At 38.8% G+C, this 18,008-nt stretch overlaps 1 protein-coding gene across 1 annotated transcript in view; it reads right to left on the bottom strand.

Moving 5' to 3' along the window:
- Positions 1 to 18,008, bottom strand: part of PLXDC2 (plexin domain containing 2) — a 520,796-nt gene that overhangs the window by 156,535 nt on the left and 346,253 nt on the right. The window contains exons 5-6 of the mRNA XM_063452523.1: positions 7,562 to 7,684; positions 1,112 to 1,230 (exon numbers count right to left, since the gene is read on the bottom strand). Of these exons, the coding sequence (XP_063308593.1) occupies positions 1,112 to 1,230; positions 7,562 to 7,684 (242 nt within the window). The remainder of the gene's footprint in view (positions 1 to 1,111; positions 1,231 to 7,561; positions 7,685 to 18,008) is intronic.

The following is an 18,008-nucleotide window of genomic DNA, read 5'->3' as shown; positions in this document are numbered from 1 at the left end:
AAAAAATTGTTTCATACTATTACATTTTAGTTGAAAACATAGTTTTTAGTCTATATTATAATCATGAATTAAAAATGTTTGTTAAAAAATTTATATTTTCAACATATTAGTGCTGTTTTTGGTACCAGGCATGTAAAATTAAATTAATACTATTTAATTTACATATTTTTCCTTTGTAATTAGGGTAACGATGAGCAAACAATATAGAAAATGCATGAGATGCTAATATTTTACATATATTGAGCTTCCGAGTGCACACAAGTAAATGGTGATTGTGGAGGAATAGATAGGAAAACAGAATTACCTTGATTTACTGTTTGAATCATTTTATCCTTTATCAAACACACAGGGATTTCAAATTGCAAAACCTCTCAGTTGTGACTTATTAGCAAAAATTGCCTATATTGTAGAAAATCAAAGAGCTGCTAGGAGAATTAACCGGAGGGCTGACAGTGACCCTCACTTTTGCAATACTGTGAAAATCCAACATAATAAACAGCAGCCTGCTGTGTTTTTATTCCCGAAGGAATATTTAACAAGCAGGGATATCTTTACAACATTATGTAATATTATAAACAACAAATAATACATAGTTTATTAGTCGGTATACCATATTAGATTTTTTTTTCTTTCCCTATAGTCACCATTCAGGTTGATGAGGTCTAGGTTCCATTCTGTCCATGTAGGAGAGCTGCGATTAAGAGGATAGAACTCAATTTTTTTTCCATTTCCTTTTTGTACATTTTGCAGTGAAAGGCATTCACTGTATGTATCAGCCCACAAACCAGAACGGACAGGGATGACAGAGCCATCCAGAACACTGTGCTATGCTTTCTAACTAGGTACAGTAACTAGGGAGATTACAGGTTCCAAAGAGCATGCAGCTTGCGTGACCTTGGGATTTAGACTCATAAGTCAAATTGCCCTTGCAAATACCCCTGTTTTGATGCCGACGATTTTGCCCATATTCTTAGAACACGTTAGGTTATTGGACTATATTTCTCATAATTTGGATGAGCAAAGACAAATAGGAATTCCCCAGAAATACACGCAGACATGTCTTTCAAGTTTGTTATAACAGAAATAGATTTTTTTATTGAATGGTACTCACATCCTTATATCCAAACACTATACGCCCATCGTTAATTAATGTGGCTTGAAAAGTAAAACTCCCGAGGCTGTAGTTTTCTTGTAAGTGGACATGATCCCATTGAACAACAAGTGCGGTACCTGTAATAGCCAAAACACATACATATTTAAGCAAGATTGACATCCCTCATTAATCCTGGCCTTGCACATACATAAAGGTTGCGATACATTTAAAGTAATCAAAGCTTATGTTGAAGTGTGAGGACCCTTTAACTAATTTCCTTACAGTTATAATTATATACAGAAGGCTGTAATACAGTTGTAACTAATTAAACACCAAGTTCAAATATATAGGACAATAACACAAAGCTGATTAGGAGGGAAGGGGCTGGGATTTTAAAGGGACACTACAGCAGGAATGGGGTGGGAAGTATGGGGATAGTCTGTACCTTGTTTTTATTTTTTAAGTTGCATAAATGTTCACTCTTTGTGTTTTACTCAAGAAGCCTTTTGACAAACATGTAGACAGCTCACAGCATCAACTGAGAACATCCTCATAATACCTCACTACAGAGATTTAACCCCTTAAGGACCAAACTTCTGGAATAAAATGGAATCATGACGTGTCACACACGTCATGTGTCCTTAAGGGGTTAAACATAGCCATATTTTTCCCTATGTTGTGGGATTGGGGGTGGTCCAGCTCCCGGCGACCCATTCTGCAGACAATAAGCTACTAAACAACCCCAGTGCCCAGATCTCCAGGACCTGTTTTTTTACAGGTAAGGTCATGTCTAACCATAACTATATGGCTAATTTAAGGCATGCCTGGGGAGGTGTGCCCTTTCGGACTGCCCCAGTTCATTTCCCTATTTACTGTAATCTGGACAAATTATATGGCACAGGTCTAGTGGTCTCTCCTCACCCACTACACTTCCTCTGCCGAGAACATGCCATAAGTCCAGACCTTTTTTCTACTTTTCATTTCCTACAGTTATTCACCCTGTCATGGATTTTCAAAATCACAAACTCTTTTCTTTTAGGAGGATCACCCTTGCTACACCTCAGTTCTTTACTTCTGGTCCCTTGCTCCCCGAGCCACACGTAACCACACTCAATGTAGTCATTATGAAACTGCTAATCTATTACCTACAAGGATTTCAACAACCCTTCCAAATGTTACCAGCTTATGTGATGGTCCAATTGCACAAAATCTGACATAATATTCCTTAGGTAAACTCACTCTGAGTCACGGCAATGTCCTCTACTGAGCCTACACTTTCAAGGGTGCTACTTGGCAAACTCCCCAACTGGAAAAATTAATGGGGTAGCAATACTGACATGGAAATTATGCGATTCACATGTCCAATAGACGGTAGCTAGTGAGATACCTCACAGTCAAGTGAGATACCTCACAGTCACAGGGCATATAGACCCTTCCAAATATGCATTCACATCGGTCTACTCACCTTCAGACCCACACTTCTGGCAAGTTGTAAAATCTTATTTCCAGCTCACCACCAGATATTAGGTGGCCACTTTAATGCCATCTTTTCACCCACTACTGACAGACTTAGGACAAGACAGACATACCAAGCCCAACCATCAAATATTTGATCTGACAAATCCTCCACTACATGCACAAACCTGCTTTCTAGATATCTGCACACTGCAACACCTGTCAACAACCAACTTCACCTGTTTCTCACACCCACATAAGTCATATTCCAAGATCCACCTGTTTTTAATCTCACCCTCACTCCTTTCCCACACATAGTCAACAGCAATATAAACCATTTTCTGGTCAGACCACAATGACACATCTATTACCCTTACACACCCACACATCTCCAGGCCATGGACATTGTGCCTCAACCCTATCCACCTACACATACCACAAATTATAACAAAACATTCCGAAACAACTTTCAGAATTTTTCTCTATAGACCAGGAATCTGCAACTTCACACACCCCCTATAGGCAGCTCATGGAAATGTCCTTAGAGGTAAACTTATAAGCAGAGCCTCTGCCTACAAAAAACAGTGCCTATTTGATCTGAAATCTGTATTGACAACCATAAGGGCCCTAGAAGCTAGGCATAAATGTATGTACTATGAAAAATTTACTGTATGAAACTGATACACTTCTAGTCTTCAGGCAACGCAAAAATATACAGAACAATTAAATAGGCAGACTACAAACCCCCTTGGGCCACCTAACCGAAAGCCCTTCCAAGATTGAAAATACTCCATTCCTACTTTTCCAAACTATACGATCATTCCCCACACATTTAAGACACCACCTAGATCAGCTCCAAACCCACGTACAGAATGTTCTAGATTCTGTGGAACAGACTTTTTCCCCCTGGCATGAATCCACAAGTTTTTATACATTTTGAAGACAATGACCTAACACAATACTACAATTTCTTTACTAACAGACAAATGACGCCTTTTCAGGATTTGCCTCAACACTATACTCCCCTCATTATTTACGACAACTTTAGATATTTGCAAATCAGACGTTTTCTAGACATCCTCAACAAAAAAGTAGCAGGTACTTTAAAACCCTAAATATTTAGAAAGATAATGTATATAGGCTTTGATACACAAAAGCCAGATATCTTCCATCTACCTTCTCTAAGTGCCTAACCTGCCTGTTTGCGTACTGTCTAAAGTGTTAGCTTGGGGAGGGACCTAGGTCCCCTCAGGAACCTTCTGATTGGCAAGAGATATGGGAGGCAAATACATCCATCTTTATATGCATCAATCATAAGGAACAAGCGTATAAGACTGTCTAGGCTGAAGGAAAAAAAAAAGTGGAATGGTGGACCAACTGGCATTTGGGGGTGACTAGGGGGACAATGAAATGTAGTGGAGTCAGAAGGGGTTCAAAAACCCCAGATACAGCCATGACAGTGCCTCTTTTAGATTCTATACCAAAATGGTCTTTAATACCAATCAATTAGAACAGCAGCAAATATAATTGGTCATTAAAGGGTTACAAACACACAGGCATACAACCTGCCAACTTAGTAAAGATTTAAAATAACTAATAAAATTGAGCTATAGTCTTTCAATTAAGTTATGTTTCTTGTTATATTTTTAAACAAATGACCTCTAAAGTCAATATTAATTGTCAATTAAGTTAATGTTATACTAATGTTGGCATGTTATGTTAAAGGACAAATAAATCATGGTGGGATTGAGTGTCCTCAGTGTACCTTTTATTTTTTTTTATTTTTTTTTATCACTATAAGAGTTCCAAAGCACTGTTGTGTTGTTAATGGATATTTTGGCAGATATATCATTAAAGAAAAGCTGAAAGAAAAATAATTGCTTAGCATTTACTGATTTCTAACCATTTAAATATTTCTGCTTATACAATAATTTGTTACAATGGACTAAATATGCTTATTTGCATAGTTTAGTAAATAGAGTTACAATTTTCAAACAATGAGGGTTGATAAGAAAGCTGTTTGATGAGCAACATTTTTATCAAGCTCTGAGCAGACACTTCTTTGTATAAAGGAGCAATTGCTTCTCCCACTAGTACTTTAAAAACACATTTGGAAAGTCATTAGCAGATGAAAAGCAGATTTGCCATCTATAGACTTCATTAAGTAAGTTATTGCTATTATAAAATGCATTGTATGTTTCTTCTCCGATGTCTGCAAGTGTGTTTTGTTTAGAGCACCAGAAAAAGTAGCTAATTTAGTTTTATTAATTGTTTTATGTGAACATTATTTGCTGTTTTCTTTTAAAAGGCAGTGATGTATGTTTGCTTAATTTTTTACCTTTATTCTTTTCTTAGGAAATCTCAATATAACTGTAGGACCAGTGGAATGATCTTCAGATGACGGTGCTTGGATTAATAGAAACATGCGTCGGAAATTCGCTTTTTCTTTTGTTGTACTTAGGATTATTCACTTTTCTTCACTTTATTTTGTGGTGAAATTAATAATAAACAGGCTAACTGGTAGAGGGTGAAGTAAAATAGAAAACTAAATTGGGCACTATTCCCATATGAAATGGCAATGTTTCGGACCGTAGGCTTTATTAATTCTGGATTGAGGTGCAAGGATGGGCAAAAATGTTGCTGATTTATATAGAATCAGTACTCTAATAAAGTTTGCCTGTGTGTGGATTTGTCATGGGGGATTACGGTTTCCCTCGGATGGAGCTCTGACAAATCAATACCAGATTCCAGCCCTGTGTGTGGAGTTTACTTTCATATTATATATTTTGTGACCACACAGTTTAGGATGAGTCTGTGTAAGCTACTGGTGAGTTCGCTCCCATTATACTGAGGTATGTGCACAGTATAGGTCATGTTTTGCGTTTTCTTTCTGACTACATGTTTCTTAGATACTTTGTTTTCTCCCTAAAATGCTGACATTAGTGACAGAATTGTATAAATATTAAATCTCAGCTCTTTTTGTCTAAAATCAGCTAGTCCGTTGTCAATTCACCCCAAAATATTTTGCTTGATTATTGATCGCAGTAGGCCATTGGCTAAGAGATTCTCAGTCATTTTGCTGGAGTCCCAGGTTTGCAATCAAGTTGTATAGATATAAACTATTCCATTTCCCAAGCGGACCTCTGCATGAAACTCATCTTAACCCACTTGAGTCTTGGAATTGGTTCTGTAAAAACACATTTAACTTCACGTTCACCTGACATGAAATGGAAATACACATCGGTGAGCCATAATGAGCAGCATTACTCATAAGATCATAGGCAGCACCTTCAGCCCAAGGGCTAGACAGGGGCCAAGGCCTGAACTATCGATTTGCTTGGCCCCATTCATCATCCCTATAGGAAGAATAGAGGGAGGCCCCAAACTAGTAACCTGCCTATGGCCCTAGGAGTTCTTAATTTTCTTCTGGAGTCATACTCCTACCTCTTCTTCCATACAAAATGAAAAAAACACTATGGATTTCACTGAGATCCCAAATACTTTATACATAGCAGATGGAGACCCCCAAACATAGTTCTCTAGGATCTATAGTAATGGAGCAGTGACTAAAAACATGGCCTTCCAACCAAGATAATAATTAGTGGTTCCCCATACATCTAACAACCACAGAAATGGAAGAAGCTGCTTAGTTTTTAGTCCTTTAGATTCCAAAATGCTTGTAGTGTTAGATTTAATTGGATTGTCAAGATGGGTTATAACTTATGCCATTTAGTGAATGTTAAATGGGGTCATGGCTTATGTTAAGTACATTTCTTACAGTTAAGGCTTATTTTTCGTGATACTGCTACTAGATGCCATTTGTTTTTGCAATGTGATTTATTAGTTCGGTTAGAATATTTAAAAAAATAACCCTGGTTGTATAATTGATTGAAAAAGCAGCCTGATGAAGAATATGTTATAAATTCTGCCATAAACAACAATAATTGGTGGGTGAAAAAATAATGAATTATAATGTTTAAGGAACACAGGGTTCCAAGTACAACAAGAAAGTCATATACGACATAAAATTTCCCAAATGAGTAAGCTAAATAAAATAAAATTAATAGTGCATGCAGAAGATAGCGTATTGAGATTTAATAAAAAAGTACAACCCATTTTTCTTAAAGTTGAAATCCATAAATCTTTTTGGCTAATTATGTCAACTTTTAGAATAAAATTAACAAGTTGGAAGAATAAAATCTGCAATATTTGCAGTTTGTTTATTTTGGTCTAAAGTTTAAATTTCTGTTTTAATTCACTTAGAATTTCCAACAATTCACGGTCAACGAATAACCTTGGATAACTTTTTAAATTAAATGATCTAGAAACATTAAAAAGTATTGTAAAAAGAACTCATCCCTGAATTTGTTCAGTCATATATCAGTGTTCCATTGATTTGTATAACAGAATTACTGACTATACACACATATACAAAAGGAGCAGATTCCATCCTCTTGAATAAACTGTCTCTATTCATTTAACTGTCTTATAGGAAGCCACTGGTGGCTACTGGACATGCTTGATTGGTCCCATTTATCCTTTTGTGTGAGGCTTTGAATGCATGTACGCTCTAGGGCTGTAGACTAAAGCAAGTCTTCTTTCTGGAAACTATGCCAAAAAAAATCTTCAAATCTCGAAGGTTAATTAAATCAAGAACTTTTGAAGAATGCATTTATGATTAGTGCCTAGAATAAATATTTTTTTTGCTCCCCCACTTGAAGTAATTCTGTAAAAGGTGAATTGCGTTCACAATACTATTTAAGTCAGAACAGGAGTGACGGGAACGTTCTCCATTTTCCAGTGTTTTACTTAATGTGTACAGTTTAATTTTTAGTTCTATACAATGTACTATATACTGCGAAAAAGCCCCACAATGTCCCAACCTTTGATCTTGAACTCACTCATTGAATTCCAGAGGAATATGATTTATCTTGCCTTTCTGAATTTTTTTAAAGCCTTACAAAAAAGAACAGCTAAGATAAACTGGGAGAAACATTTATATTGTATACATACCATTATCAAAGTATCTGACAGTTGAATTTCTCGACACACTTGGATCAAAATTGGCCATCAAGGGAGCTATATATTGCGTTGCAGTCAGCATCCGATGTATAACTTCTCCAGTATAAATAAAACCTAAACAAAACATTGGAAAATTATAACTTTATTTTTTTAAGTAAGCATTTCGACTAGAGGGAATCTGAAATGTACATATAAACTGCATGATTTTATGTATTTTTCTATTTATAAAATGGCTGATCTACAAAGTTCCTGAAATTTGCTAATTAAGCATAGTTTATAGGTAGACATTAGAAAATCACATCTGTTCACAAATCAACATCATTGCTCAAAAAGCATATGTTCCACCATATTGCAAGAACATTTAGTGTTTAGACTGGATTTAATGATTCCTGTGAGTATTGAGTGAATGCATTTGTACTGTATTGCATTTATTTAAATTTCCGTATCATTTCTTAGAATCTTATTCTTTTGTGTGTTATGCGAAGTACTGATAAAAAAAAAATGCACTTCAGGGGGTAGTGGTGCATTTCACCAAAAACCATTTCTGTTACCAAATGTCTAAGTAACTTGAATGTTCAACAAATGATATCATCCACGGCACACCCCGGGATTCACAATACCATTTTTCAGAACCTTGGCTGCTCATGATTTCCATATAAAGTCTATCGTGAGGCTCAAGTTTCAGCTGATCACAGTAAGAAACAAAAGTACAGAATTGACTTTCTACAGAGTAAGCAACAAATTACGATATAATATCTATCAGCATTTTACCTGTTAATCTATTCTCCCTTTTTGACATGTTGAATTTAATCTTTTGCATAATTACTCTCCACTTCCATCAGACTATAAACCTGTTTGACCAGTTTCTTCAACGTCACTTGTTCCCATTCCCTAATTTTTTTTGCTTATATAACAAATGTTATGTTCCTATTTTTTTTATTAAGCAGAGCTGTGGAATGTGTTTGTGGTATCAGAATATTAATGTTGTGTAAGCAATAAAGTTCAAGATGCCAAAAAGGGGAAAAAATAAAAAGACTAAAAAAAAAAAAAAAAAAAAACTAACACTCCATTACCGTTACCACTTCATGATGTTAGGACGTGTCATTAATTTCTAACTTTCTAACTTTTTTGGGCTTTAACACTCTTACTGATATTACATAGCTTGGGAAATTTTCCCACGTGATATAATAGCTTTATAAGGGCTTTCCCTACTATGAGAGTTCAGTTTACAGTGAGCCATCATGGGGGTCAAGATGGATTAATTTTATTGTGTTGTGTTTTTGAATTTTTCCATCTTGATACAGTGTCAAATATTTTACAAACCCTCTCTCACGGCAGTGGAGACTTTTCTGCCAATCACAAAGGGGGATTTACAGACCGCTTTTAAAGATATATGCCTAATTATAGCATAGGATGTTTCCATCCTCAAAGAAGAGATTCAAGGTCTATATGGAAGCTGTGGTGGCAGATATGGCCTATCGAGCAGTCTCGATAAGCCACTCTGGCAAAGAAGCTAATGCAACTTCAATGATCTCAGCAGGAGACAGTTATAGTTAGATGTAATGGAGGACTAACTATGCTATAAGAATGTACACATTCGTGGACTGTCAGAAGAGCCTGACCCAGCAGAGCTACTGAACCATCTCTGCAGGTTAGTTATCTCACTCCTCACATCTAGAGGGGCAACACCTATCTAGAATGGTAGCAAGCTTTGTATCCAAAAAGCAACTGTGGCACCTGATACTGCTCCCTGGGACTTAATCATAAAGATAGACTGGATAAAACTATATATATACATATATAAAGGAGTGTGCTTCAATGATGTACATAAAAAACAACATACATACATACATACATACATACATACATACATACATACATACATCATTTAATATGTAGCAGCAATAATATAGTTAGACAAAATACCACAGTCAACTGGCAGAAACGTTAGAACTAAGCAGAAAGTCCACAAACCACCAACAGTAAAGACCAAATAACAAAGAGTCCAGGCAAACTTTCCCACAGCTACTAAAATCCAAGGTAAATATATGGAATATGTACAAAATGAATTGGATTGGACTTTGTTCTTTGGACTTTACTATTGCTGGTTTATGGACGCTCTGCTTATTTCCAGTGGTTGTGCCAGCAGACTGTGGTTTATATATATACATATATATATATATATATATATATATATATATATACACCTTTTATTTCATCCAATTATTTTATTGTAGCTACATATAATACATTACATAAATTGTATTATCTATTTTATATTATTTTGATATAGATTGTTTTTATGTACGCTATTGAAGAGCCCCCTCTTTATATATGTTGTCTTTTTGTTTTATTGTCTTTTCTTTTAAGTAGATACAAACAGTTTAGGTGCTGGCTGGATATAAAATCAACTGTTTCTGACTTACATTTTGCTAATACTTTGGCATGGACAGTTAATTTGCCTAATTACTGATCAAGAGGACCAAAAGAGCTCTTTCATATCATGGATAACTTTGGATAAACTGTGATTTGTCATTCTTTGTTCAACATAATGTCAATATATAATACTTGGATTAAGTTCAAGCTTTACTTTAATCACGGGAAAATGCTGATGAAGATCAACCTCAACATTCCCATTAACAAATTAGTGTACGTCAGAGTGCACTAAATTCTAGTGCGATTTATAATATATAGTAAGCAGTAAAAATTCACACCATATTAATAAATTAGAAATACAAAGTCAAGTCTCTCTCTCTCTCTCTCTCTCACTCTCTCTCTCCCTCTATCCCTCTATCCAGTATATATATATATATAATGAATAGAATTTTACTTGGAAATGTATACATGTTCATGTATTTCCAATTGATATATTATTTTAAAATATTAATGTTAGAACATGTCGTAGATGTCACTTTACAGAGCCCCATTTATAAAAAATAAAATACTGAGGAGCCAGCAAGAAAAAAAAATTATATTTTTGCATCTAATGACATTATTTGCTTTAGAATTACCATATTTAAAAACCACATTTATTTTACACTATAAGAACCCAGTTGTGCACTGGCAACAAAATATAAAAAGCATGATGCAAACTAAAAACTTTGCATGAACAAAAAAACAGGCTATGTGGCTTTAAAACCGTAAAGCGATTTTATTTTATTTGAGCTGGGCAAGGTTCACTCCCAGTAAAGGGTATGTGGAGCTAATAATACCATATTTGAGACCGTTCTTTCATTCTCACAGGCAGTTGGCATTTTTTAAATATCGTTCAAGCTGAGACATGAGGAACACCTGAGCTGAAACCCCCAATCTGATTAGTAATCGCAACTTAGTTTTTTAGAGTTTCATCCAAGCCAGTGTTTTATGGACAGCTAATTTGTTATATATTATATCCTTTTAGAGGTAGCCATCTTGAACAACACTAGCCATCGGCAAATAAATTACTTTGCAAATAACTTACTGTTAATAGTTAGCTAAGCCAAAATAACTTTAAACAAGTTAGTACCAAGATAGTGACACGTTTGATCATATTAAATATTCCCCTAAATTCTCTGTTAAATATTAGCTTTGCCCTTGCATTCATTCCCTCAATAGTACATGGCAAATATATGTCGCTACATCTGCTCGAATCTTGTCATCATCTATGTTGACATTGAATAAAAATGTTATAACCAGGAATGATTTTCAATATTTTTGTTTTCTAAGAGAATATTTTGCACCATTTCACATTGACATATTTGTATGTTAAATTGATGGAGATATTTGTTGTGTTTCACTATGGCAAGTAAAATGAAACAAACAAACAAACAAACAAATCATGATAATGATAAACACAATGTAACACATTACAGAATTAATTTGCATTAACATGGTCTGGTACGCACACTACTAACAGTATTCTGTCTTTTTCTCTGCAAACTACTCTTCCATTTTAAAAGTACATTATCAGTTTATAAAAGTGCATTGTCAATTACATTTTACAGTGCTGGGCTTGTTTTATATTCTTTGCCTAGCTGACATGACCATTGCTCTAATGGGAAGTCTAGTTGTACTTGCATGCTTTCATATAGCTGAGAAGTAGAACTAAATGCTTGTCTAGCGTTCCATTTCGTGTCTAACAAGTTCAGCCTTATGCAAAAGAACAACAAGCATTCACAAATAGCTTACAACAATCCCAATGATGATCTATGTGAAAATAGGAAAACTACGGCAGTAACACAGATACTTAATCCGTTGAGGACAAAAGGTGTAAAACAAAACCCCTGCCACTTACAAGGTTAAATGTTTCCTATTCCAATGTAACTTGATTCAAGAAGAAAATAAACATACCAATCCACTTGCACTCAATTTTTAACTGAAAATGTATTCACCATTTTCCATACTAGATTGTATCCTATGTTTACTAAATGGATCCTGGCAGGAGCCAGAAAGACAACCCGTCCTACCTAAATTTAATCTGATATATCAGGGGAGAGACAATCGGCACTCCAGATGTTGTGGACTACATCTCCCCTGATGCGTTGCGGCATTATGGGGGATGTAGTCCACAACATCTAGAGTGCCGAAGGTTGTCTACCCCGTGATACACTCACTTTAGAATTATGCCAAAATAAGGCGTCCATTTCTCAAGTATTCCAAATTTTGTAATACGGCTAGAAAAACCTTCAAATCAATTTATCTACAAAGAAAATTCCATAGATTTCGAAGGCGACTTCTGTAGATAAATCATTTGGAAAGTTTTGCTAACAGTATTGAATCATTTGGAAAGGTTAATAAATCAAGGACTAAATTAGCTCATGTATTTTATTTGGTTGAAGCCTTCCATGTAAAGAGTAGAAGGTTTACCAATTCTTTACATCTTTGGAACCCTATATACAATGCCTAGATTGACATCACAAAGATCGTATTTGCAAACCATTGCACTGTATTGACTGCTGTTCTTTATGGTTACTTAATGGGAGGCCTCTACTGGCCTCCACTTAAATCCAATTGAAATGTGAGTTGATCTTAAGATGTATAGCTTGGAGGATAGACGAGACATGATAGAAACATTAAATACATAAACGGAATCAACACAGTAAAGGAGGAGACAATATTTAAAAGAAGAAAAACTACCACAATAAGAGGACATAGTCTTAAATTAGAGGGGCAAAGGTTTAAAAATAATTTCAGAAATTATTACTTTATTGAGAGGGTGGTGGATGCATGGATTAAGCTTCTAGCTAAAGTGGTAGAGGTTAACACAGTGAATACATTTAAGCATGGGTGGGATAGGCATAAGGCGATCCTAGCTATAAGAGTAGGCCAGGGACTAATAAAAGTATTTAGAAAATTGGGCAGACTAGATGGGCCGAATGGTTCTTATATGCCGTCACATTCTATGTTTTAATGTTTCTATGAAATGTCCCATTTTTTTTTTTTATGTACGTTTTGGTTGACACCCACTTTTATAAATTATAATGTGAATACTTTTCATTTGTTAATTTTGTTTTCTTGTGTATCCTAGTGTAAATATTTGTTAGGGTGCTCGATATTGTGATTCTAATGCCCACCACACTGTTATATTTATTTTAAAAAATAAAATGCTTGAGTAAAACACATTTTGTAAATACTTCCTTTAAAATTTTATATGACTAAATGTCAGATACTAAAAATAAAATGTATCCATTTTTATCAAAAGTGCAATTTAGAAATGTGGGAGGTGAAATAAATTGATAATCTCAGGAAAGACAACTGACATATGTGAAGGCTGGGCCTACAGTTGTGGGAGGGGCATGTTACCTTCTTATACCCCCTCCTCATCTTCCTCAGTCCCGTTTCGTTTTACGGCGATTCACATGTCGCTGTTTCCGGCCGTTCTTACCCCCTCTTATCTGGTCCTCGTGGCTCCTTGCCTGGCCTGCGGTTTCTCGGCTGCTCTTTTTGCCCCAGTCCTCCTGAGGCTCTGCTCCCTCTCTGGCCGTCCGGTGCGGTTGTAATGGCCTCCGCGGGCATCCTGCTTGCGGTGTTTATTGTGGGCAGGTAGGGAATGCTTGCTGGTATGCCTCGGCCGTGACTCTGGGGGGAGGGGTCCGCCATGCTGCGGCGCTGCTCGCCTCCGCGGTTGGCTCAGCTCGCTGCGCGTTTCTCTTTCCGGCATTCCTTGCTGTGGGCCCCCCTTGCTGCCCGGCGCTGTTGCACGTGCACTTATGCACTCGCTGGCGGTCGTGCGTCCATGCGGCTTGAGTTAGTTTGGGTGCAGTTTCAGGAGGAAGGTAGGGACCATTATATTAGGTCACACTGCTCAGGTACTGAATGTATTCATTTTTTTTTTCCATTTATATAGATTTTTACAAAGGTTAATCTCAGCAGACCCATTACCTTGTACATTGTCCCTGGGTTACACCTTGCCCTAGAACACCTCCCAGGAACATTTAGCTGTATATTCGTTACATGTTTTATCTTTATGTCCTATTATATAGTCATTATTTTAGATGGCAACTCTCAAATGCTATCTGAGTGCTACTTTATTTTTGCTACAGTTCACGGTTTAGTTGATATTCCCCTTGGTGTCTCCACTATCTTTTCCTTTTTACATTGTATGTGTAAGTGCAGTATAGTCTGCCCCAGTAGTTATTGTTATTTATAATCTAATTCTGGATCACAACCCAAATAATAAGGTAATATGAAACATTAAATGATAATAGAATTCTCTCTCTATTTATATTTAAAATATAAAAAAAAAAATAGATGGTGTATCTCATTCGAGTCTCCTTCCCTACCGTTTCAATACGTGGTCTTAAGCTACGTGGTTGTCTCGGGGTCTGTCCTGCGTTTAACTTCAGGCTTTCGTTTCTTTGCTTGGCAGGGCCGCGTCTGCCTGCCATAACCATGCCGAGTTATTTTCCAGAAGGAGCGTTATGTATTGTTCCGGGTGCATGTTCTGGCCCTTACGAGACCTGTGGGCTATACACGCGCATACGCTTTCTGATCCTTTTTTCCCCTGTATACTCCTACAGCCTGACCACCTGAACTCCGACGGGCTCACTCTGCCCTCCAGATACGGTCGGCCCTACGATTCTCCCTCGTACCCTGCCCCCTTTATTTCTTTTAATTTCACACAGTACGTCCCCTCTCTCTCACTCATTACCCACTCACACTGGGTCTCGTGACCCCTGTGGGGTTTACACCACCACGGTTTCTATTACCTACTGCCGAGCTCGCTCCTTTCAGCCAGTCCGCTTGGACTCTGACATGCTTACTCTGCTTTCGGTTACGGTCGGCCCTGCGGTATTTCCTCATTCACCCTCACGTTTTCGATACACATTCAGCACATCCGTCCTCTCTCACATCACCTTCCCTCCCCTCTTAGTTAGCTGTTGCTGGCTGTCAGGGTCCTAGGTGTCCACTAGTTGATAATTCCCCCCCTGGCTTCTTCGCCTTAGGCTAGTGGTCCCGCGAGGCCAACACACATCCTCATACTCGGAGGTACTACGCCCCTCGGTCCAAATCATAGTTAGTCGCCTCGCATGTGGCATAGAGAGGGCCTCACCTGTCACTCCCATTCTATCTTATGATTAAATGTCACGAGAGGCCGACACCCCGCCACGACGTTCAGTGGCCACGTTATCCCCTCGCGCCAACGCATAGATAGAGCCTCTCACGCCGCTTGGCATCTAGCAGGGCCTCACCCGTCACCAAACCTAGTTTTTAATTGTTTGGCCTTATTGGCATTAGCTAGTGAGCCAGCGCACACGCACACATGCACACGCACACATTGGGGCTCATATACACTGCGCATCCATTTCCTTTTCCTCCTTACGGACGCCCACCTGGACTCTGACGTGCTTACTCTGCACTCCAGGTATGGTCGGCCCTACGCTACCTCCTTGTACACCCCCACCTTTCGATACAAGTTTCCTCAGGTACGTTCCTTCTCTCACTCCCTCCCCTCCCCTCTTAGTTAGCTGTGGCTGGCTGTCAGGGTCCTAGGTGCCCACTAGCGGTAATTCCCCCTGGCTTCTTCGCCTTAGGTTAGTGGTCCCGCGAGGCCAACACCCATCCTCATACTCGGAGGTACTACGCCCCTCGGGCCAAATCATAGTTAGTCGCCTCGCATGTGGCATAGAGAGGGCCTCACCTGTCACTCCCATTCTATCTTATGATTAACTGTCACCGAGAGGCCGACACCCCGCCACAACGTTCAGTGGCCACGTTATCCCCTCGCGCCAACGCATAGATAGAGCCTCTCACGCCGCTTGGCATCTAGCAGGGCCTCACCTGTCACCAAACCTAGGTTTTAATTGCTTCGCCTTTTGGCATTAGCTAGTATGCCAGCACGCTCTCTCACACACTCACACACTTTCACTCTCTTGCGCACATTGGGTCGCTTGTGGGCTGTTGTTAGTCTCCTTTCTAGCAGGTCTCCACTGCTAACTGTAGGTGTGCTTTTTTCCGCCCGGGTTCTTAGGCTAGGTCTGGTTCATCGCGATGTGGAGTTTTTCGGTTACCCCTACTTTCTTTTCGGGTCCTGGGCGCCTCCTCGCTTGCTGCGGTTCTCGCGAGTCTACTTATTCCCCCCCCGGTGGCCTTCCGGTCAGCTGTGCTCAGTGTCTGTCTACCTCCACGGGTAACGCTGTTGCTGGAGGGGGCCACGAGTTTTTCGTTCTTCTCCGTCGTTCGCCACCCCGGGTTATCTTTACTGCTGTCGCCATTGGGGCGGTGTCGGATGGTAGTTGGGGGCAACTGACACCTGCCGCTTCGGCTAGATCCAATGCCGGACTCCTGCGCCTATTTTTTTTTCGTGCGATCGGTTCTGTGCCTCTTCCTACTCTTTCCATAGCCGATACCATTCCCGGCGTTCGAGGCATGATCGCGGACTGCTAGCCTCGGTGGCTCGGGGTCGTCATCGTTTCACGTCTGGCTCTCTTTTTCTAGCACTCATGGTGCCTGTGTTAGGTCCACTCTTCCCCTCGTGGCTCCTTTCCCACACATGCTGTTACTGTCTCTGTCGACTTTGTTGCCTGTGTTTGATTTTCGCTTCTTTTTGCCACCTCTTACTTGCTTACACTCTACTTATCCAGTCTACAACTTCACATGTTGTTTCAAATTTCATTCACACGCAGTTTCATCTCCTCATACCAGCTTTCCCATACGCAGGGCGTTTCAGGTTCCAGGATTTTTTTCAATTTACAGCTATCCCATCAACATCCTAGTATTTCAAACACAATCAGTCCTAATCATGCTTGTCATCACGAACCAGGCATCTATTTTCTATGTAGGGCGATATCTGCTTGATCCAAGGATATTCCGACCGCCATACTGGGGTCAAGAAGGAATTTTTTCCCTAGCTTGTTGCAAATTGGAAAGCGCATCAAACTGGGTTTTTCGCCTTCTTTTGGATCAACCGTTTTAATCACAGACGTGAGGTAGGCCGGACTTGGGGCCCCCTACTCCTCGTCAGCTAGGTAACTAGGTAGTCTAGTTGTCAAGACACTATACAGTTTCTCACCTATTAATGCAGTCTATTGATTACCTTCTCTGCCCCACACTTAGTCTGCGATAGATGGCCATACATGTTTATTCCTTACTCCCCTTGCACTAGTTAGACGATCCATTATAAGCGCCGGGCACCTAATTTTCACACTCAGCTGCCTCCATACAGATAGTTTTTTTAGGTTGTTGATTGCTTTTATACAGGTTTCCTTTTTGCCCTCTTTTATTACAGGCCCTACCACGACGTCGGTTCCGGCACACCACAACCGACTTATTCCCCCCTTTTTTTATATCCTTTACGGCCTTTTTTGCCCCTCACACAAATGTGAAGGCTGGGCCTGCAGTTGTGGGAGGGGCATGTTACCTTCTTAAACCCCCTCCTCATCTTCCTCAGTCCCGTTTCGTTTTCCGGCGATTCACATGTCCCCACCCTCCACTCCCTTTATTTATTCTTTTCACTACACCTCATGGGTGGGCTCTCTTTTATTACAGGCCCTACCATGACGTCGGTTCCGGCACACCACAACCGACTTATTCCCCCCTTTTTTTATATCCTTTACGGCCTTTTTTGCCCCTCACACAACTAATAATATCTACTGAAGAGTCAGCATACCAGAAATGTGTGCCTAAACAGAGAGGTCCTCCTACAGTGACTAGCTAGATTCATGTTGGTTACTGGAGAGAGTCTTTACACGGATTTATGTATGAAGGTCCTTTGATCTATATGTGTTAGAAATTGCATTATAAAACTTTATTTTAGATTTTTAAGGAGGATGTTTATGACCTGTATTTAACAATCGAGCATTATCATTGTTTATATTTATGTCTCAATCCACAAGTGAAGAAAATACAGAAATTGCATAGATGCAAGACATAATATTTTTCAGAGCAATGCATATATGATGAATGTGATGAAAAGTAAAAGAAAATAACAGGGGTATAGGATATACTTTAGAGAGGAATC

Source organism: Pelobates fuscus, chromosome 4 (genome assembly GCF_036172605.1).
Source record: "Pelobates fuscus isolate aPelFus1 chromosome 4, aPelFus1.pri, whole genome shotgun sequence".
NCBI classification, from domain to species: domain Eukaryota; kingdom Metazoa; phylum Chordata; class Amphibia; order Anura; family Pelobatidae; genus Pelobates; species Pelobates fuscus.
Note: the sequence above shows the minus strand (reverse complement) of the source record. Positions and strands in the feature narration are given on the sequence as shown.